The sequence below is a fragment of the Mandrillus leucophaeus genome, unplaced genomic scaffold (assembly GCF_000951045.1).
Source record: "Mandrillus leucophaeus isolate KB7577 unplaced genomic scaffold, Mleu.le_1.0 Scaffold764, whole genome shotgun sequence".
NCBI lineage: Eukaryota > Metazoa > Chordata > Mammalia > Primates > Cercopithecidae > Mandrillus > Mandrillus leucophaeus.
In genome coordinates this window covers 930,183-952,024 of record NW_012108297.1, presented here as the reverse complement: position 1 = coordinate 952,024, position 21,842 = coordinate 930,183, and the positions used below count along the sequence as shown (strand labels likewise).

The 21,842-nt window shown below is 41.4% G+C and overlaps 1 protein-coding gene across 1 annotated transcript in view; it reads left to right on the top strand.

Moving 5' to 3' along the window:
• TMEM150C (transmembrane protein 150C) overlaps positions 1 to 21,842 on the top strand; it is an 83,003-nt gene that overhangs the window by 44,848 nt on the left and 16,313 nt on the right. Inside the window, exons 2-5 of the mRNA XM_011966567.1 lie at positions 16,097 to 16,186; positions 17,333 to 17,386; positions 17,523 to 17,555; positions 17,656 to 17,723. Of these exons, the coding sequence (XP_011821957.1) occupies positions 16,097 to 16,186; positions 17,333 to 17,386; positions 17,523 to 17,555; positions 17,656 to 17,723 (245 nt within the window). The remainder of the gene's footprint in view (positions 1 to 16,096; positions 16,187 to 17,332; positions 17,387 to 17,522; positions 17,556 to 17,655; positions 17,724 to 21,842) is intronic.

Sequence of the window (21,842 nt, the reverse complement as noted above, 5' to 3'; positions counted from 1 at the left end):
TTGGAGAGCCGCTGAGGGGCACGGTGGCCAGGGGCCAGGGCATGGAGCAGCTCATGCCGGTCACTACTTTCTTTTTTTTTTTTTTGAGATGGAGTCTCACTCTGTCATCCAGGCAGGAGTGCAGTTGCGTGATCTCGGTCCACTGCAAGCTCCACCTCCCGGGGTCAAGCAGTTCTCCTACCTCAGTCTCCCCAGGAGCTGGGATTACAGGTGCCCACCAATACACCTGCCTAAGTTTTATAGTTTTAGTAGAGATGGAGTTTCACCATGTTGGCCAGGTTGGTCTCCAACTCCTGACCTCAGATGATTCACCCGCCTCGGCCTCCCAAAGTGCTGGGATTATGGACATGAGCTACCACGCCCAGCCCGGTCACTACTTTCTGAGAATATTTGCTAGTCTCTGTAAGGAGAGTTGGGAAACATGTCAGTCCTCTTAGCAGTGCACTTGCAAGTTGTTGTTAGAATATGTTATTGCTCTACATGCTTCATTTTCTTGGTTGCTTCATTTTCTTGGTTAACTATGGAGCCACTTTTGCTGATGACTGTATAGTCAGAGTTTTCCAGAGAAACAGAACCAATAGGATATATGGAGATATTTAAAAGGAGATTTATTATGAGAATTGGCTTAGGCAATTATGGAGGTCAGAAGTCCTATGATGTGCCATCTGCAAGCTGGAGACCCCATAAAGCTGGTGTTACAATCCAGTCCAAGTCTGAAGGCTTGAGAGCAAGGGGAGCCGATGATGTAACTGTCAGTCCGACGCTGAAGGCCTCAGAGCCTGGGAGATGTGCAGGTATGTGTCTGCGGTCCCAAGGCAGAGACTGGAGTTCTGATGTCCAAAGGCAGTAGAAGATGGGTGTTCCAGCGCAAGAAAAGAGAGAATTCATCCCTCCTCTGCCTGTTTGTTCTATTGGGGCCCTCAATGGATTGGGTGATGCCTTCCCACGTTGATAAGGGTGAGTTTTCTTTACTCAGTCTACTGATTCAAACGCTGATTTCTTCCAGAAACGTCCTGACAAGCACGCTCAGGAATAATGTTTTACCAGATACCTGGGCATTCTTTAGCCTAATCAAGCTGACACCTAAAATTAACCATCACAATGATCTTCCTGATTTTGCTCCTGTTTCTGAGGACACACTCTTATTCATATCCTGTAACCTTTTAAGTGCTTAAAATAAACATGAAATGTTATCATTGGTGGGAAATGAGAGAGGATTTGAGGAAGATAGAGAAGGTTGATCATTTACAAGGTCTGTTCCAGGTCGGTTTTTGTACAGGGCACTGTATGAAGTGAGAAACTGCATTGAGTCACCTTTCACGAGGTGTGTGGAACACCAACAGGCTTTGGAAGGACAGGCATCAGGCAGTTAACTGCATTTTACAAGTCCCTGGTCTCACTGTTTTTCATTCTGGTGATGTAGTGGTCCTAAACATTCTGGGGAGTTCGGGTTCTGAGTTGTTGATTAGTTCTTCTGGCCATAGGAAGAATGCAGGATGATGTACAACCTTCCCCATCATCGGTGTGAACTCCAACAAGAAACCTATGATCTGGTATATTTCACGTGTGTTTTGTCCTTCCAAAGAAGTCATCGGCGTAATTTCTAAGAGACTATTTGAAGGATTTGTTCCTTCTACTTCACCTAGAGGACATTAAAAGCATATTCTACATGCTCTGTCAGGTTTCTCACTGAGTTCCTAAGCAGTCATTTTTCAGCTGGACTAGATCTGCAGTTTTACCTTCTTTTCCTGGACCACAAGTGGGATGGGCATCAGTGGTACTGAGACAACCATTTATAACAATCATAGCTTCCAATTATTGAATGCTTGCCATGTGCTTATCAAATAGCCTCATGTATGTTCACTCCCTTAATCTTCACCGCGGCCCTAGGAAATAGGTACTTTTATGATCCCCATTTTATAGATGAAAAAATTGAGGCTTAAAGAAGTTTAAGCAGTTTGTGCAGCATCACCCAGCTACTAAGTGGCGGAGCCTGGATTTGAAACCAGAGATTTTGGATCCAGGCTGTGTGCTCATGGTTCCTGCTCTGTTCTGAATTCCCATTAGAATGGAGCATGGAAGAATTATCATTTTGACTATCACCCTGGTGTAACACATCCACTGAGCAGCTGCCAGTTTGTTTGAGGAGGTCCGAGTTTAGTGTTTGGGGCTTGATGGTCAAATGCATTCGCCTGGCATTTCTCAGTCTTTGTGTTCTACCATTAGCCACATAAGATTCAACCTGAATTTGCCTCTCAGGTTCCCATCTCTTGAGCTTTCTGGGCCTGTGTGTCCTCTGGGGATCTGGGTGGTGCATTTCTTGTTGTGCTCTGGTTTGCTTCATGTTTGGTTGTTTCTCTTCGCTGAACCAGGCCTGAGGTGTTGATGTCAGAGCCTAGCAAGGAGAGCCAGCATTGTGAAGGCTCACTGTTTGTTTTGGCACTTGGAGCTGTGACTATGGGCCAGAAAGAGGGTTGCTGTGATGCTATTTCAAAGCTGTAGACCAGGGGCTTCCAGGCACAAGGATCTCATTTTCAGTTAGCTTGTGGTCAGGCTGCCCTACAGATTTGGTTTTTTGGTTTGTTTGTTTTTGCCTTAGGGATAGGAAGGCACATGAAATCACTGCATATGGCTGAAGGACTAGAAGAGATTCTTTTTTTTTTCTTTTGAGACAGAGTCTCGCTCTGTTTCCCAGGCTGGAGTGCAGTGGCACGATCTCAGCTCACTGCATCCTCCGCCTCCTGGGTTCAAGCGATTCTCCCGCCTCAGCCTCCCAAGTAGCTGGGATTACAGGCACCTGCCACCACACCCAGCTACTTTTTTATATTTTTAGTAGAGACGGGGTTTCACCATGTTAGCCAGGCTGGTCTCCATCTCCTGACCTTGTGATCTGCCCACCTCGGCCTCCCAAAGTACTGGGATTACAAGCGTGAGCCACTGCACCCGGCCAAGAGATTTCTTTAGAACTGCTGAGTCAGTCATATTGGGAGTAATCACCTCACTGTCATCTATAAAATGAAATTAGTCATGTTACCTATACATTCCTATACTTCTCAGGGGACTGTGCTGAGTAAAATACAGTGAAATATTTAAGGAAAATGTATGTGTGCATATTTATAAAACCTTTCTAAAAATTGTATATGTCAAAGATGGGCTACTGCTAAGTGAGGAACCCATTCCCTGGCCTTACTTCCTCCCTGTGCTGAGGGGAACCACCCAGTCACTTGGAACTCCTGGGAATCAGTGGATTCACCAGAGTAGGGTTCTGTTAAGTTAGTGTCACCTCAGAATCAATATACCTCTCAAGTAGCTGATGAACAGAGTGACTTTGTCCTTTTTATAGAGAATAGGGTGAAACATCAGGTAAGGTGTTTGGGCTTCAATTAACAGAGTATCTGAATATATTAGCTGGAGTGAAAGATTCAGCTGCTATAACAACAATAAGGCAACAATAATGTGGCTTAAAAATGAATTTTTTTTTTCACATAACAGTCCATGGTGGCTATTTCATATCACTGAGGGGAGAAGGGGCTCATGATAGCCAGGCTATCTGCAGCATAGCTCCTGTCTTTTGGTCATCATGTCCCAGTTCATAGGAAATGAGTACGTGCCAGGCAGGCTGACATTCCATTGGCAAGAATTAATTCAGTGGCTACTTCACAGTGCAGAGGAAAATGGGGAGAGTCATGTAGCCAGGCAGCCATGTGCCTAGCTATTCTTCTGACACAGTGGAAGAAGAGAAGAATGGGTGTTCATAGTCAGCTGGCCCTCTTTGCTGGAATCAGTGCCTCTGACCACCAAGAATTAGTGAACGCCCCAATTTCTACACACAGAACACACTTGCTTCATCCCAAGGGAGACAAACCAAAGCCCCATCCAGTGAATGCACTGCCTGAAAGTCCATGGTCACTGGGTAACATATGAATCATTTCCATTACGTTCCAGCATGGTTCCTGATGGTCTTGCAACCTGGGAACTAAAAAGCAAGTTATCGGCCAGGCACGGTGGCTCAAGCCTGTAATCCCAGCACTTTGGGAGGCCGAGACGGGCGGATCACGAGGTCAGGAGATCGAGAGCATCCTGGCTAACACAGTGAAACCCCGTCTCTACTAAAAAATACAAAAAACTACCCGGGCGAGGTGGCGGGTGCCTGTAGTCCCAGCTACTCGGGAGGCTGAGGCAGGAGAATGGCGTGAACCCGGGAGGCGGAGCTTGCAGTGAGCCGAGATCGCGCCACTGCACTCCAGCCTGGGCGACAGAGCAAGACTCCGTCTCAAAATAAATAAATAAATAAATAAAATAAAAAGCAAGTTATCTCCCCACTTCTGCACTCATACTCACACTCAATAAACCACGAGCAGAGAAAACATAATTAAAACTCCCGCTGGAAAAAGAGGAGGAGGAAATGCACACAGCAGCCCCTGGTCCATAGCAGGGCTGGGATCCTGTGGCAGGCAATGGGAAGGCCCCTGCCCCGGCGGAAGAGGAGATGCCCTGACTAGATTCTGGTACTGCTCTTCAGGAGAGCCCTTGCTCATGCTCTTGGTGTCCCTTGGCCTTGCCCTTGGGGAAGGGGCTTCTCTGTGTTCAGTTTCCTCCTTCACCAAATCTAAAGTGGGTGCTGGGGTTATCCCCTCCTTGGTGGCTGTTCAGCTTTTGCAGCCCACTGCCTGCTGGTGCCAATTTGGAAGTTTGAGAGTGCAACAGTCGTTTTACTGGCTTGGCTATGGTCCCTTTGCTAATGCAGTTCAGGTACTCAGAACTTCTAGCCAGTTCACATGCCAGCCTTCTCTCCCAACCTTCTTTCCAAGACTTGGGCTATCTGCCTGCTTTTTTCTTTGCTTCCTTGCCCTCCATGTTTTCCTCTCACAATGTAGCGGCAGCTATATGGAGCGCTCTGAGACGGCAGACTTGGGAGGGAAGGCAGAACCCTTATTTTCATCTCCAATCTCTTGCTGTTTGAGGTATAGAAGTTATTGGCTTTTCCAGTCCTTCAAGACACCAAATTTCTAAACTCTTCCTCTTCTTTTGTATCTGTCTTTGCAAATCAGTCTGGGTAGAGGCTCAATAGAAATGTAGCCTGCTTTCCAAGTTAGGTCAGGTGACAGGTTTTTTTTTTTTTTAAGGTCAACAGATTTTGTTGGTACACACCAGATTTTAGTCACACATTTTCCTTATGACTGTCTTTTTTTTAAACTGTGGTAAATTATCATGACATTAAATTTATGATGTTTAAGCGTGCAGTTCAGTGCAAAACTGAAACTCCATACCCATTAAACAATAACTCCTCATTCCCACTTTTCCCCCATTCCCTGACAGCCAACATTCCACTTTTGCGTCTGTGAATTTCACTGCTAATTCTGTGAATTTCACTACTTTTGTGTCTGGCTTATTTCACTTGGCACAATGACTTCAAAGTTAATCCATAATTCAGCATGTATCGGAATTTCCTTCCTTTGTAAGTCTGAATAATATTCCATTGTATGTCTAGACCACATTTTATTCACCCCTTCATCAGTTGATGAACACTTGTTTTCCACCTTTTAGCTATTGTGAATAATGGTGCTATAAACATGGGTATGCAAATATCTGTTCAAGTCCCTGCTTCCAATTTGTATGGTTATATACACAGAAGTAAAATTTATGGATCACATGGTCATTCCATTTTTAATTTTTTGAGGAACTGCCATACCATTTTCCAGCAGCTGTAACATTTTGCATTCCCAGCCACAATGCACAAGGGTTCTAATCTCTCCACATCCTTGCCAACACTTGTTACTTTTTTTTCCTTTCTTTTTTTTAATTATACTTTAAGTTCTGGGGTACATGTGCAGAACGTTCAGGTTTGTTACATAGGTATACACGTGTTATGGTGGTTTGCTGCACCCATCAACCCGTCATCTACATTAGGTATTTCTCCTAATGCTTCCTCCTAGCCCCTCACCCCCTTAAAGGCCCCAGTGTGTGATGTTCCCCTCAAGGTGTCCATGTGTTCTCATTGTTCAAATCCCACTTATAAGTGAGAACATGTGGTGTTTGATTTTCTGTTCCTGTGTTAGTTTGCTGAGAATGACGGTTTCCAGCTTCATCCATGTCCCTGCAAAGGACTTGAACTCATCCTTTTTTATAGCTGCATAGTATTCCATGGTGTATATGTGCCACATTTTCTTTATCCAGTCTATCATTGATGGGCATTTGAGTTGGTTCCAAGATTTTGCTATTGTGAATAGTGCTACAACAAACATATGTGTGCATTTGTCTTCCTAGTAGAATGATTTATAATCCTTTGGGTATATACCCAGTGATAAGACTGCTGGGTCAAATGGTATTTCTGGTTCTAGATCCTTGAGGAATCATCACACTGTCTTCCACAATGGTTGCACTAATTTACACTCCCACCAGCAATGTAAAAGCATTCCTATTTCTCCACATCCTCTCCAGCATCTGTTGTTTCCTGACTTCTTAATGATTGCCATTGTAACTGGCATGAGATGGTATCTCATTGTGGCTTTGATTTGCATGTCTTTAATGACCAGTGATACTGAGCTTTTTTCATGTTTGTTGGCTCCATAAATGTCTTCTTTTGAGAAGTGCCTGTTCATGTCCTTCGCCCACTTTTTGATGGGGTTATTTGCTTTTTTCTTGTAGATTTGTTTAAGTTCCTTGTAGATTCTGGATATTAGCCCTTTGTCAGATGGAGAGATTGCAAAAATTTTCTCCCATTGTATAGGTTGCTTGTTCACTCTGATGATAGTTTCTTTTACTGTGCAGAAACTCTTTAGTTTAATTAGATCCTATTTGTCAGTTTTGGCTTTGGTTACCATTGCTTTTGGTGTTTTAGTCATGGAGTCTTTGCCCATGCCTATGTCCTGAATGGTATTGCCTAGGTTTTTTTCTAGGGTTTTTATGGTTTTAGGTCTTATATTTAAGTCTTTAATCCATCTTGAGTTAATTTTTGTATAAGGTGTAAGGAAGGGGTACAGTTTCAGTTTTTTGCATATAGCTAGCCAGTTTTGCTAACACAGCTAATTAAATAATAATTTAATTTTTTAAATAATAAAATTAAATAGGGAATCCTTTCCCCATTTCTTGCTTTTGTCAGGTTTGTCAAAGATCAGATGGTTGTAGATGTATGGCATTATTTCTGAGACCTCTGTTCTGTTCCATTAGTCTGTATATCTATTTTGGTACTAGTACCATGCTGTTTTGGTTACTGTAGCCTTGTAGCATAGTTTGAAGTCACATCCGTGTGATACCTCCAGCTTTGTTCTTTTTGCTTAGGATTGTCTTGGCTATACGGGCTCTTTTTGGGTTCCATATGAAATTTAAACTAGTTTTTTCTAATTCTGTGAAGAAAGTCAATGGTAGCTTGATGGAGATAGTATTGAATCTGTAAATTACTTTGGGCAGTATGGCCATTTTCATGATACTGATTCTTCCTATCCATGAGCATGGAATGGTTTTCCATTTGTTTGTGTCCTGTCTTATTTCCTTGAGCAGTGGCTTGTAGTTCTCCTTGAAGAGGTCCTTTACATCCCTTGTAAGTTGTATTCCTAGGTATTTTATTCTCTTTGTAGTAGTTGTGAATGGGAGTTCACTCATTATTTGGCTCTCTGTTTGTCTATTATTGGTGTATAGGAAAGCTTGTGATTTTTGCACATTTATTTTGTGTCCTGAGACTTTGCTGAAGTTGTTTATCAGCTTAAGGAGATTTTGGGCTAAGACGATGGGGTTTTCTAAATATACAATCATGTCATCTGCAAACAGAGACAATTTGACTTCCTCTCTTCCTATTTGAATACCCTTTATTTCTTTCTCTTGCCTGATTGCCCTGGCAAGAACTTCCAATACTATGTTAAATAGGAGTGGTGAGAGTGGGCATCCTTGTCTTATGCAGGTTTTCAAAGGGAATGCTTCCAGCTTTTGCCCATTCAGTATGATATTGGCTGTGGGTTTGTCATAAATAGCTCTTATTATTTTGAGATACGTTCCATCAATACCTAGTTTATTGAGAGTTTTTAGCATGAAGAGGTGTTGAATTTTACTGAAGCCTTTTTCTGCATCTATTGAGAAAATCATGTGGTTTTTGCCATTGGTCCTGTTTATGTGATGGATAATGCTTGTTGATTTGTGTAAGTTGAACCAGCCTTGCATCCTAGGGATGAAGCTGACTTGATCATGGTGGATAAGCTTTTTGATGTGCTGCTGGATTTGGTTTCCCAGTATTTTATTGAGGATTTTTGCATTGATGTTCATCAGGGATATTGGCCTGAAATTTTCTTTTTTTTGTTGTGTCTCTGCCAGGTTTTGGTATCAGGATGATGCTGGCCTCATCAAATGAGTTAGGAAAGAGTCCATCTTTTTATATTGTTTGGAATAGTTTCAGAAGGAAGGGTACCAGCTCCTCTTTGTACCTCTGGTAGAATTCGGCTGTGAATCTCTCTTTTAGAAGTTTAAAAAGCCATTTCAAAAAAGATGAAGTACCACCTCACCCATTAGGATAGCTATTATCAAAAAACAAAAAGTGCTCTCTGGGCAGGGCATCTCTGAAAGAAAGGCAGCAGCCCCAGTTAGGGGCTTATGGATAAAACTCCCATCTCCCTGGGAAGGGCACCTTGAGGAAAGGGCAGCTGTGGGTGCAGCTTCAGCAGACTTAAATGTTCCTGCCTGCCGGCTCTGAAGAGAGAAGCAGATCTCCTGGCACAGTGCTCAAGCTCTGCTAAGGGACTGACTGCCTCCTTAAGTGGGTCCTTGACCCCCATGCCTCCTGATGGGGAGACACTTCCCAGCAGGGGTCGACAGACACCTCATACAGGAGAGCTCTGGTTGACATCTGGTGGGTGCCCCTCTGGGACAAAGCTTCCAGAGGAAGGAACAGGCAGCAATCTTTGCTGTTCTGCAGCCTCCACTGGTAATACCCAGGCAAACAGGGTCTGGAGTGAACCTCCAACAAACTCCAACAGACCTACAGCAGAGGGGCCTGACTGTTAGAAGGAAAACTAACAAACAAAAAGGAATAGCAACAACATCTACAAAAATTAACTGGGCATAGTGGCACGTGCCTTTTGTCCCAGCTACTTAGGAAGCTGAAGTGGGAGGATCACCTGAGCCTGGGGAGATTGAGGCTGCAGTGAGCCATGATCATGCCACTGCATTCCAGCCTGAGTGACAGAGAGAGACCCTATCTCAAAAAAAAAAAAAAAAAAATAGTGTTGGGACAATGTGTTCCATTGATTTCTGAGAAAAAGAATCCTTAGGTCGCTGGCATGAAAGGATCCCTATAGTCATCTGTCAGTTGAATGAAGGTGATTGCTTTTAGAAATCAAGACAGCATTGGAGAAAAACTAGTTGCCATTGGTTCTACTTAGGAATCATCATATTCTTTTGGGAATGGTAATGTTTAATAGAAATCCTTTACTACATGTTGTTTCTTGCCAGCACTTATGAAAAATGTTGTGGGAACAGGGGGATTGACCTCATTAATTGAATAATATTGTTTATATCTGTGGATGGAGGGAAGTCATATACTCTTAAGGTGACACCAGGTCACCTGACTATTATGCCTTCCCAAACTTAGGATTCAGTGAAAACAAAATTTTAATTGTTAGCAGAACAAGTGTGACATTCGTTGGTTGTATTGCATATCTCCCCAGGCTGATTTATATCCGAGAGCCTGCAAACATTTTAGGGGAAAAACAAAAGAAACAGTCCTCATCATTACCCCTTATAAATACAAATGAATGATAAGATAATACAAGCCCTTCACACTTGCCCATGACACAAAAGAAAAATAAAATTTACAGGTGGTTAAAAAACAAACCAAGGATGCTCTTGGTTCATGTACACTGTGACAGTCATGGTCATGATGGGCGACTCGTTCATCATTTCTGCTTCATTCCAGTTGGCCCTGAGAGCAGAATGAAAAATTACTGTAGCAGGGAGCTCATTTCCTGATAAATTACAAGACAAAAAAAGAGAACCAAAGACCCCCAACAGCACTTTCAGCATCATACAGTTAACATTTATTGAAATGCTGGCTAACATTTATTGTATGCCAGCCACAGTTCTGAGTGCTTTAAACATATTTTCGATCCTCATAAAAACCCTATAAGGTAGATACCATTATTATTTCCACTTTGCTGATGAAGAAACTGAGGCACAGAGAAGACTTAACCAAGGACACAAAACTAGTAAGAGGCAGAGCTGGATTCCAAGCCCTGGTAGCCTGGCTCCAGAGTCTGTGAACTATAGCTGCCTCTCTCCATTGCCCCAGGCAGGACAAAGTCCTTCTGTTTATAATAAGCAAGTCCTTTCCAGCCCTTGGAAATATAAACTACAATGACACTTCACAGTCATTGTTGTAACTGGTTCTCACTAATCAAGTTGTTTTTTTGTTTTTTGTTTTTTGTTGTCGAGATAGAATCTTGCTTTGTCCCCCAGACTGGAGTGCAGTGGTGTGATCTCAGCTCACTGCAACCTCCACCTCCCAGGTTCAAGCGATTCTTCTGCCTCAGCCTCCCAAGTAGCTGGGACTACAGGCGTGCGCCACCACGCCCGGCTAATTTTTTTGTATTGTTAGTAGAGATGGGGTTTCACCATGTTAGCCAGGATGGTCTCGACCTCCTGACCCCATGATCCGCTGGCCTTGGCCTCCCAAAGTGTTGGGTTTGCAAGCATGAGCCACTGCGCCCGGCCCTAATAAAGTTTTTAAAGCTGTAAATGAAGATTGGGCTTTGCTTTTCCATTTGTAGCTTCCATTTCCATTTGCGGCTTGAAAAAATAGAAAGTTTGTCTTCAAGGATTAGCATGGGTGACAGTATGCTATGTTCTTTCACTCCGTAGCTTCAGTAGCTAATAATGTACAAACTATCTGTTTTGAATTTGATGATAAAAGTATGAATAATCATATGACTTTGACTTTTTATTTATTTATTTGTTTATTTTTTGAGAAAGAGTCTCACTCTGTCACCCAGGCTGGAGTGCAGTAGAGCAATCTCAGCTCACTGCAACCTCTGCCTCCTGGGCTCAAGCGATTCTCTTGCCTTAGCCTCCCGCATAGTTGGGACTACAGGTACATGCCACCACACCCCGCTAATTTTTGTATTTTTACTAGAGATGGGTTTCATCATGTTGGCCAGGTTGGTCTCGAATTCCTGACCTCAGATGATTTGCCCACCTCAGCCTCTCAAAGCACTGGGATTTCAGGCATGAGCCACCCCACCTGGCCATGACTTTGACTTTATAAACACCCCCTTTTCAAACCAACGAAAGGAGTTAGAGTCTTAAATAATAAATTAATATGGGCTTATAGTAACACTCTGTTCAATTCCACAAAATCGTACACTTTCAAGTGGCCAGGTGTTCTCTCAGATATTTGCAGCTTGAAGACTTCCAGAGCAACAAAAATGTCAACAGTGGGAGTCTCTGAAGACCTCATGCTACAGGTCATTTTCTCTCAGAGGAACAAAGAGAACTGCAGGGATGTCAGGTCACAAAACGAGCATAGAAGGTGGGAATTTTCATCATCTGACTCATAGTGTTCAGGAGCCCCACTGTGCAGTCTCACTCACACCACAGATTGAGTAAAAGAGAGTGAAGAGAACTCAGACTTAGGGAATGACATTTATTGGAAGAAAAGAACATGCGACAGAAATATACAGAGAGTTTGCAGTATTGGCTCTCTAGGAAGATTTGGCCATCTGGATGACAGCTTTGCAAATCATTTGGATAAATGATACCATTCAGAGGAGAGTCTTCCAAAGCAAATCTAAATGCCAGAACCCTTTCAAGAAAGTTTATGCAATTCTGGCTTTTTTCCTCCACTTTTTAGAAGCTCATGAGGTGACGTTGTCCTAGATATAATTAACCATTTAGGACATAGGAAGAATTACCTTTAATTTTTTTACTGTGAAGTATTATTAGAAGATTAATATAAATAGAGTAAATATTATGTAGAATATAAAAGAAGTATGGGCCAGGCGCATTGGCTTACATCTATAATCCCAGCACTTTGGGAGGCCAAGGAGGGCTGATCACCTGAAGTCAGGAGTTCGAGACCAGCCTGGCCAACGTGGTGAAACCCCATCTCTACTAAAAATACAAAAATTAGCCGGGTGTGGTGGCGGGTGCCTGTAATCCCAGCTCCTTAGGGGGCTGAGGTGGGAGAACCACTTGAACCCAGGAGACGGAGGTTGCAGTGAGCCGAGATTGAACCCCTGCATTCCAGCCTGGGCAACAGAGTGAGACCCCATCTCAAAAAAAAAAAAAAAAGTATAATTCAGAATGTAAAGATACAACAAACCAGGTGTGGTGGTGCATGCCTGTAGTCCCAGCTACTAGGGAGGCTGAAGTGGGAGGATCTCTTGAGCCCAAGAGTTTGAGTTCAGCCTGGACAACATAGTGAGATGCCATCTCTTTAAAAAAAAAAAAAAAAATGCTGGCCAGGTGCAGTGGCTCACACCTGTAATCCCAGCACTTTGGGAGCCTGCAATGGGCGGATCACGAAGTCAGGAGTTCGAGACCAGCTTGATCAATATGGTGAGGCCTTGTCTCTACTAAAAATACAAAAATTAGCAGGGGCGTGGTGACGGGGTGCCTGTGGTCCCAGCTACTCAGGAGGCTGAAGCAGGAGAAGCGCTTGAACCTGGGAGGTGGAGGTTGCAGTGAGCCAAGATTGTGCCACCACGCTCCAGCCTGGGCAACAGAGTGAGACTCCTTCTCAAAACAATAAAATAAAATAAAATAAAATAAAGAAAATTTAAAAAATAAAAATAAAAATGAATGCAAAGATAAAACTATTTTAGGAGTATGGACTATTCCATTCTTCTCCCCCTCTTTCCTTTAAGAGGCGAGGGGAAAATGTACTCTTCTAGCTGGAAGGAAACTGGTTGATTTAGCTCAGGGAAAGAGTGGAACTTATTCTTGCTAGGAAATATAAGTAAAGTTTGGGTGACACTTTCTAATGTGACTAGAAGCAATGGATCAGTTTATTTTCATGGTGTCTGGAAGGATGCAAGAAAAAGATCCATCTCCTACTTTTAACTTTAATTCTCAGGCAGCAGTAAGGCAAAGTTAACAGAGTTAAGTTGGCCATGGGCAGTGGCTCACATGGGTGGATCACTTGAGCTCAGGAGTTCCAGACTAGCTTGGGCAACATAGTGAAACCTTGTCTCTACAAAAAATACAAAAAATTAGCCAGGTGTGGTGGCATGCAGCTGTAGTCCCAGCTACTTGGGGGCTGAGGTGGGAGGATCGCTTGAGCCCAGGAGGTTGAGGCAGCAGTGAGCTGTGATCGCGTCACTGCACCCCATCCAACCTGGGTGACAAAGCGAGATCGTGTCTCAAAAAAAATAAAAAGAGAGAGAGAGTTAATTTAATAGATTGTTTATCCTTTGCAAAAAGGTACTTTCAGTCAAGTATCTGAACTTGTCAAGCCAAGGCAGCTCAGACTGCTGTGAAACTAAACCAAATTAAACATTCATCTCCAGGAACCTCCTGGAATCCTTCCCCAGTACCTGGAGCAGAGAGCACATCAGAGTCATTTCTCTATTGCAAATTCTTTAGTCACAATATCAGCTGACAAGTGCAGGTAAATGAGAATCAGTGGCTAAATGGGACATCCCAGTACCTCGGGCCAGGAGATTAGTATATAAAGCTATTGTAGCTTGATGCCATGGTCTTAGAATTATCTTGTTAACCCTCTTCACTCTACCTCCCTGGTTGAAAGTTTCAATTTCCCACACAGACATTCCTAAAAGGGGAGCCAGCATGAGTATTTGTCCATTTGACAGTTGTGCCTCTCATTGTACATTAGTAAGTTGTCATTCTGATTTATTCACCAATCTGTTGTAACGATAGTTAACATTTTCTCCGGGGCTGATAATTTTGAGTACATTGGATCATTCTGTTTTTGCAAAGGTATAAAATACCAGACTTGGCTTAACCTCCAAGGTACTTACTGCCACTCTGTCCTTGATGTCCTTCTCCCTCTCTTTGCATTCAATAGTGTTCATTTAGTTGAATCTCACAATCTAGGAGCTGAAAGACATTTCAGCTCCTAGATTCTGTAAAACCATAAGAAAATGGTGTTACAGATTTAAGTAACGACCCAGACCCGATTAGTCAGTTATTGGAAAAGCCGAGGTTGGGAACCAGATCTCCTAAGCATCTCGGCTGTACTTATCCTATTAGAGGGCCCTATTTCAGTGGCAGACCTAGAATAATTGGTTTACATACTCAACCATCACTCTTATTTTCTGTGCTCCCTCTACATTTGACTACTTATGGAATTATTTTTGTTAGCATAATGGAGAGCTTTATTATGAGCCCACAACTTTTTGGACATAAATAAATGAATAGAGACTGACTAGCAATGTTGTGTATGCTTAAAATGTTCACTCTTCTTCCATATTATATAAACTAGACAGCCATGGACCACTAATTCATACAATAGTTTTTATATATTGCATAGAATGTTACGTATAAATAGTCATATTCATTAGACCTCGCCTCAGTATTTCCACCACCTGGTATAGTACCTGGCACAGGTAGGGTGTCAATAATTTTGAGTTGGATTGTATTGGATTAGATTCGTTGCAAATTAAATTATTGAAAGTGGCTCTAATGTCTTTCAACTCCTAGATTCTGTAATTTATTTAACACCACTGCCCAGATATGTGTTTAGACTAAGGCACAACTGTTGAAAGACACTTTAGTAGGCCCAGTGTCTGTCTCCTAGTCCGAAAGATCTACGTAATCAGGTAGACCAGTTCAGGGAACTGAGACCTCCTGAGATGTTGCAGAAGGGATTGTTTTGCCATCCTGAAGTGACCATCATGTTCCCTCTCTTGTCTCAACACTTGGAGGGTCCAGGGAGTCCCAGCATATGAAAGCAGTTGTCTCGGAGGTATTCACAAATCGGGCAGTGCTGGTTCAAACCCAGTAAACAAACTTGCTTTAACTGCAAAAACTTGTAAAAAAATTGTAAAAAATTGTAAAAAACTTGTTTTAACTGTAAAACTCAAAATAAGAGCATTGATATCTCCCTAGAGGTGCCATTTAATCACATTATTCTTCTGATTGTCAGGTCCCCAGTGTAAGTTACTAGGGCACTTAATTTTCTTAGAACAGGTGTTTTTGCCATAAGGAGTATGTTGGCATCCAGTGTCTCAGATAGATTTTGTCTGGCAGTTAAGACATAAAGTGATAGTTATTTCTTTATGTTTAATACTGATAATTTTTCATAGACACTTCTGGAGCTTCTAGTTTTCACTTCATTTGTGTGGGGGGGATTTTTTATTTATATATTTTTGTAACATCCAAAACGCCAGACATATGTATTTTTTCATTGTGTTTATTAGCACTAATTTAAAGTTATACACAATGCATTGTTTTACAGAGCATTCATCTTTAGTCTCCTGAGATTGCTGCTCAATAACATGTCATGAGAAAAGTTCAGATTTGCAAAGCATTTGTCATTTCCTCCTGATAAGTGCTGATTTATTTAGTAACCATTTGTTTTTAACACCTTCGTCTGCCAGCCTATAGATTTATGTACATGTCAGATCCATAAATACATAAATGTTAATATTAGCACCGAAAGTAGGTTGAAGTATATCTTTGGTACTTAGCTCTTCTAGCAAAAGTCCTAACCTAACCCAAACTCTTTTGTCTTTTCTTAAATGTGTCAATACTTATACAAGGATAAATGTTTTTATGAAAAATTTTCTGGCCAGGCACTGAGGCTCATGCCTGTGAGGCTTTGGAAGGCCGAGGTAGGAGGATCACTTGGGGCCAGGAGTTCAAGACCAGCTTGGGCAACATAGCTAGACCCCATCTATACAAAAAAAAAAAAATTTTTTTTAAATAAATTTTCTATTAGTTCTCAACTAAAACTCTGGAATATTTAAGCTAGATAACAATCATCCATGGTAACTGTTTCAGGGATTTCCCACGTGAGTAGGTGGGAATGATGATACCAATTTGAATCATGGTTTCATAAAACACACTTTTTTTTCAGTTAGACTATACTTTCTGTCTTGAAAGAGTGAAGTAAATGTTTTGCCTTAATTATTAATACATGTCTATTTTATTTCAGTGGTACAGGCATGGATGGGAAGAAATGCAGCGTATGGATGTTCCTACCTCTTGTATTTACTTTGTTTACTTCAGCTGGATTGTGGATAGTGTGAGTATTCGCTCATTTCATTATTTAAGGATTCAGGTGCAATGTAGATAAAAATGTAAACCTTAATAGTATATGGCGGCCAGGCACAATGGCTCATGCCTGTAATCCCAGCACTTTGGGAGGCCAAGGAGGGCAGATCACTTGAGGTCAGGAGTTTGAGACCAGCTTGGCCAACACGGCGAAACCCTGTGTCTACTGAAAATACAGAAATTAGCCAGGCGTGCGGGCGCATGCCTGTAATCCCAGCTACTCAGGAGACTGAGGCATGAGAATCACTTGAACCCTGGAGGCAGAGGTTGCAGTGAGCTGAGATCGTGCCACTGCACTCCAGACTGGGCAACAGAGCAAGACTCTGTCCCTGCCCTGAAAAAAATAGTAGATGGCATATCTATATGACTGTATTTATAAATACTTCAAAATAATATATTTTACTAATTCAACCTTGCTGAAGTCCTCATTTCTTTCCCATTTTCTGTTAACCAAAGTAAGTAACAAGAGTGAGTAATAATTATGCAAAGCAGGTGGTGAAGAATACGAGTTTATTTTGTGTTTATGTGTTCTTGTTGTGATGAACATTTTGTAAACTGGTTATTTGAATTAAATATTTACAAGATTTTCGAACTTGATGCTAATATGCCGTGGATTCCATCTGCAGTCCAGTTCATAGTCAAGTTATTCACGACTGGGTCTGATATGTTTATAAAATGAATATCATTACATCAGAAGTCCTGGCTTACCACAAAATGTTCCCACGCTTGCTTATTTTAGGTAATATTCACCTTAAGAAAATTATTTTAGTTCCTTAAAGTTTGTTAGGAAAGGTAGGACACATATTCCTGAGAAGTTAGAAACTGAACCCTAATTTTAGTTTGCTCAAAGTTATAAGGTCTATTTCCTTGTTTTCTAGTTTCCAGTTTATAAGCATGGCCATCAATTTGGGGGATGTTTTGAAAATTAAGGAAATATTACTAATAATGACATTTGAGCTTCAAAGAACTAGATGAGCTATGGGTAAAGAATTGTAAAAGAACATTTCTCAGTTAGAAAAAGCGAATATGAATTAGTGCAGTTAGTTTAATAAAACTGGGAAACAAATGATTCTTTTTTTCAATTTCTTTGTTCTATAAACTTATTCTTTTTTGATAGATACTTCATAGCTGTGGAAGATGACAAAATTTTACCATTAAATTCAGCTGAAAGGTAAAGTTTATCTGTGGGTATTTCATTGTTCATCAATAGATTTAGCAAAAACTTTCCCACTAGGAAGGTTAAACTGCACAAATGACAGTGCTTTAACCTGAGCTTCTCTGTTTTTTTTTTTTTGTTTGTTATCCAGGAAACCTGGTGTGAAGCATGCACCATATATAAGGTAACCCAGCAATTCTCTTCTGTTCTGTGGGACCATAGGAAAAGTTAGGAGGATCATAGATTTTGATATAGTAACTATAAAACATTTCATCTTTTTCAAGCATTGCAGGTGATGATCCTCCTGCAAGCTGTGTGTTTAGTCAAGTTATGAACATGGCAGCCTTCCTAGGTAAGAAGAGTATAAAGAATGCTTTATGTGCTTTGGTACATTTCTTTTTTATTTTAAATTCTCCCAAACCCTTATCGAAACAATAGGGGGCTTAGTTGATCATTTAGTATCACATCAGGTCAGTATGCTGAAGCCAGCTCTTTGTCTTAAAGGTCTTTTTCTCTCATACATCCATTTATATTCACCCTGCTGTCCTTACATTTTCTCTTCCCTTTACCATCTTTATCATTCAGATACTCTTGACTTGATTTATTTTGCTGCATAAAATAATATATTTCATGGTATAAAATCCTGCATGAGAATGTAATATTGTATAATACGTTTGCTTTGAAAAGAATGCTTTATTTATTCCGTCGCTAGCAAAGATGAAAAAAATGCATGGGCTTTGTGATATTTGTTGATGTATGTAGATACTGTCTTTGAACCTAAAGGTCAACATTAGCATTAGGATTACACTCTCTCCTGTGCCTATAGACATAGTAAGCTGGCAAATGGAGAAGTAGGCTTAAAAAGAAGAAGAAGAAGAAACCTTTGGTACTCATATCTAGCCCCACTTCCTCACTTTTTCTTTGGGGTCCAAGACCCTCATGTAATATTCTGTCCCTCTGTGAGTGCATCCACTACCCTGCATAGTCCTCCGGAGATGGTGGGAACCAGCCATGCACTCTATCCTTTTTCAAATCTACCTTGTGTACCATCTCCTCAATGCCAGGCTTTCCCAGGGTCTCTCCAAGAGTCAACTAGCTGTCACTGTCAGCATGCTGCTAGAAAGGACCAGAGACAGCCCACCCTTCCCACAATGGTGTTCTGGAAGTAGTTCTTTTGATGGTGAGACTTTCACCCCAAGTAAAAGGTAGTAGTGTTACTGAGGGAATATTCAACCTTTGTGGGACATGTCCCCCAAAGAAGTAACCTGTTATTTCACCTCCCCCACCAGATTCCTACTCATTCTTAATGTGTTCTTTTTTAATGTTTGCTATAAGAATGGGAAGACCTTTAGAAGTCAGTGGAAAATCAAGGGAGATGGGTGGTCCAACATGCAGCACAGGCAGAAACTAGTTGGTTCAGAAAGCCCAGAACATGAGAAACACGGAGAATGTTTCCCATCAGGCCCATCAGGCCTCTCTTGAATCTGTAAGCTTCAAAAAGAAGTACACAGGGGAGCTTCTGTACAGTTAACAAGATTCTTCCCTAGAGCTAACCACCTTTCCATCAAAGCCCTCCCCAGCCTTCCCCAAAGTATATCCCATTTGCCAAAGCAGGAAGCATCTGGAAGGCATGGGCTGCTATACTACCACTGAGGAGAAAGTTAAATATACCCTGATGCTGGAGTTGCTGAGTCTTTAAAAAAGCTCTCCTCTTTATGCCCCTGGAAGTCAGGATTTTCACATCCTAGATATTTACAAGTATCAAGATGGATGGCACCTGCAGCATCTGGTGCACCCGTGGGCACCAGGGCCAGTCCTGGGCGGTCAGGTTTGGTTGTCACTGCTTTCAGCCTCAGAGCTGCCAGGACCTTTATATGTGCTCCTTTTTTCTACTCTTGACACCATTCTTCTGAAAAGACCTAATAAACTTATTCATCCCAAGACATAAATAGCTGCTAAAGAACATTCACATTTAACAGAGCACAAAGCCCCAAGAGTGAACCTTGAATGGCAGGGTCAGGGACCTTTCCTGGCCCCTCTGCCATCATAGCACGTAGGCTTGCAGGCTGCCATCTATTCATATGATCATCCCACAGGGGGCAGCAACAATAATTAATAGCCATCATTTCTATTCCAGGAACAATGCAAAGCGCTTTGCAAATACTACCTCATTTAAGCGTGATACTCAAGTCTGGAATATAAAAAAGCTGTCACCAGCTGTCTGTCCTCCACTGGGCTTTAAACAAACCAGTGAGCACATTGGAAGCCATATATTGTTTCCTTTGTATGCTTAAGACAAATTGATATTTCCCAGTAGTCTTTAAGTGTATAATTTTTAAAAACCCAGTTTGTATCACTCACAAGTTTATCCAGTTATAAGGCTTATAATTGACTAATTACAAAAGCATTTCCAAAAACAAAGCAATGAAAGCAAGATCCCCTCTTCCAGATGACATTTGTCATCATCTTATTCTCCAGTCCTTCCTGCTCCACCAAGAAGCAGTTAAGCTTTTGCTAACTCTTGCTCTAAGGTATTACAACATCCAGTGTTTATTCTGTATTATCGTTCATCATTTTTAGTACCATCTGGTAGACATAAAATTGATTAAGATTAGTGTTCAATGGGAGCAAACCAACAAGTATTTATTTATCAACTCTGAGAGTGGAAAAGAATCAGTTTACTAATGATTCCTTCTCTAAACTGTGGATACCTTCATCTCCCCAGGCCTGCCCTTGTTAGACTTCAGACTATTATTTTAATCTACATAACTGACTTTAAGAAATAACCCACACCGCCTATCAGTCACTGCTTTTCAGCAGCCGTATAGATTACAATTTACAATCTAAAACTGAGTCAATGTAGCATGTATTAAAATTAGCAAAGATATTTTATCTTTTTTGGCAGACTAATCAAAGATTGAATGCTCAATTATTTTCTTTAGAGAATCAGTTATGCTCTTTGTCTTGAAACTGCATTTCTTTCCACGGGGCGGGAGAGAAAAAGACCTAAGACAAATGTCTTCAAAGGAATATAATTTCCTGCCCTGGGGAGGTTGTGAGGATAAAGCTAATAACTGAATGATTTCAGTCACCTAATAGCAGCCACTCTCCCTTCAGGCAAAACATATTGATGGTTGTGTTCTACTGCAGTCATAAATAGGAATTATTGATGCATAAAGAGTAAAACTAAACAAAACTAAACAAAACAAAAATTTGGCTAGGTACCAGTTTAGAACTGCAAGGAAGAGATGTTATTTTGAGTTTTGAATTTTAAAAACTCAGTCAGACTCAGAATTTAAAATGTAGTTAGAAAAATCAGCCATTATTTGATTTGCGCTCTTTTGAAAATAGACAGGAAAATTAAGTAGGGGACACCTCTCTATAGCAAAGGACCGTTCTAAATACCAAAAACCACAGAAGGATGAGTTTTTTAAATCTTTTCTGAGGCTGGGCACGGTGGCTCAAGCCTGTAATCCCAGCACTTTGGGAGGCCGAGACGGGCGGGTCACAAGGTCAGGAGATCGAGACCATCCTGGCTAACATGGTGAAACCCCGTCTCTACTAAAAAAATACAAAAAACTAGCCGGGCGAGGTGGCGGGCGCCTGTAGTCCCAGCTACTTGGGAGGCTGAGGCAGGAGAATGGCATGAACCCGGGGGGCAGAGCTTGCAGTGAGCTGAGATCTGGCCACTGCACTCCAGCCTGGGCGACCAAAAAAAACAAAACAAAACAAAAAAAATCTTTTCTGAAACTCTTAGTGAAATCTAAAACTTTTAATGAAACAAAAAAATACATCTATTGATCAGAACATGAATGTGGTAAAAGCTAGCATATATAAAGATGGCTTTGAAATGGCCTATAAGTCTTTTTAAAGAAGGTATAATTAAATCACTACGTGGTTGAAAATGGACTTCATAACAGTCCAAATCTGCCTCCATTCATACCTAAGTGTTAGTAAAACTGTTATGGGGCAAAATCTTTATTAGATCAATCGTTCTAAAAATTCAGCTAGAATCTATTTTAAAAGGAAAGCTTGCCTCCCCTCATCTGATTAATAATGGAGTTAAGAGGTAAAAAAGGGCAAAGTGTGGTGTTTAGAATGCAATTCTGGAAGTTAGGAGTGTTGGATTAAATCCCTGTCTTCAAATTGGTTTCTGTTTCCTGCTGAATTTCATCATTGGTTCATGATAAGATGACTTACCATTCATATTACAAATAGGACAGCTAGCAACGCAGGGACCGGGAGATGTTGCATGTCCTGTGTTTACTGGACAGAAATAGATAATGAAGAGAGCGGCCATCAACTCTGTCCCCCTGGGCATAAAGGAACAAACTGTTTGGCTGGGTGGGTCAACATGAAGAGCCATTTCAGGAACTAGGTTTAGGACTTACGTCAAGTTCCAGCACCATCCTATCCCACAAAATGACCAGAGAGAGTTTTCAGTGGTCATTTAAAAAAAAAAAAAAAAAAA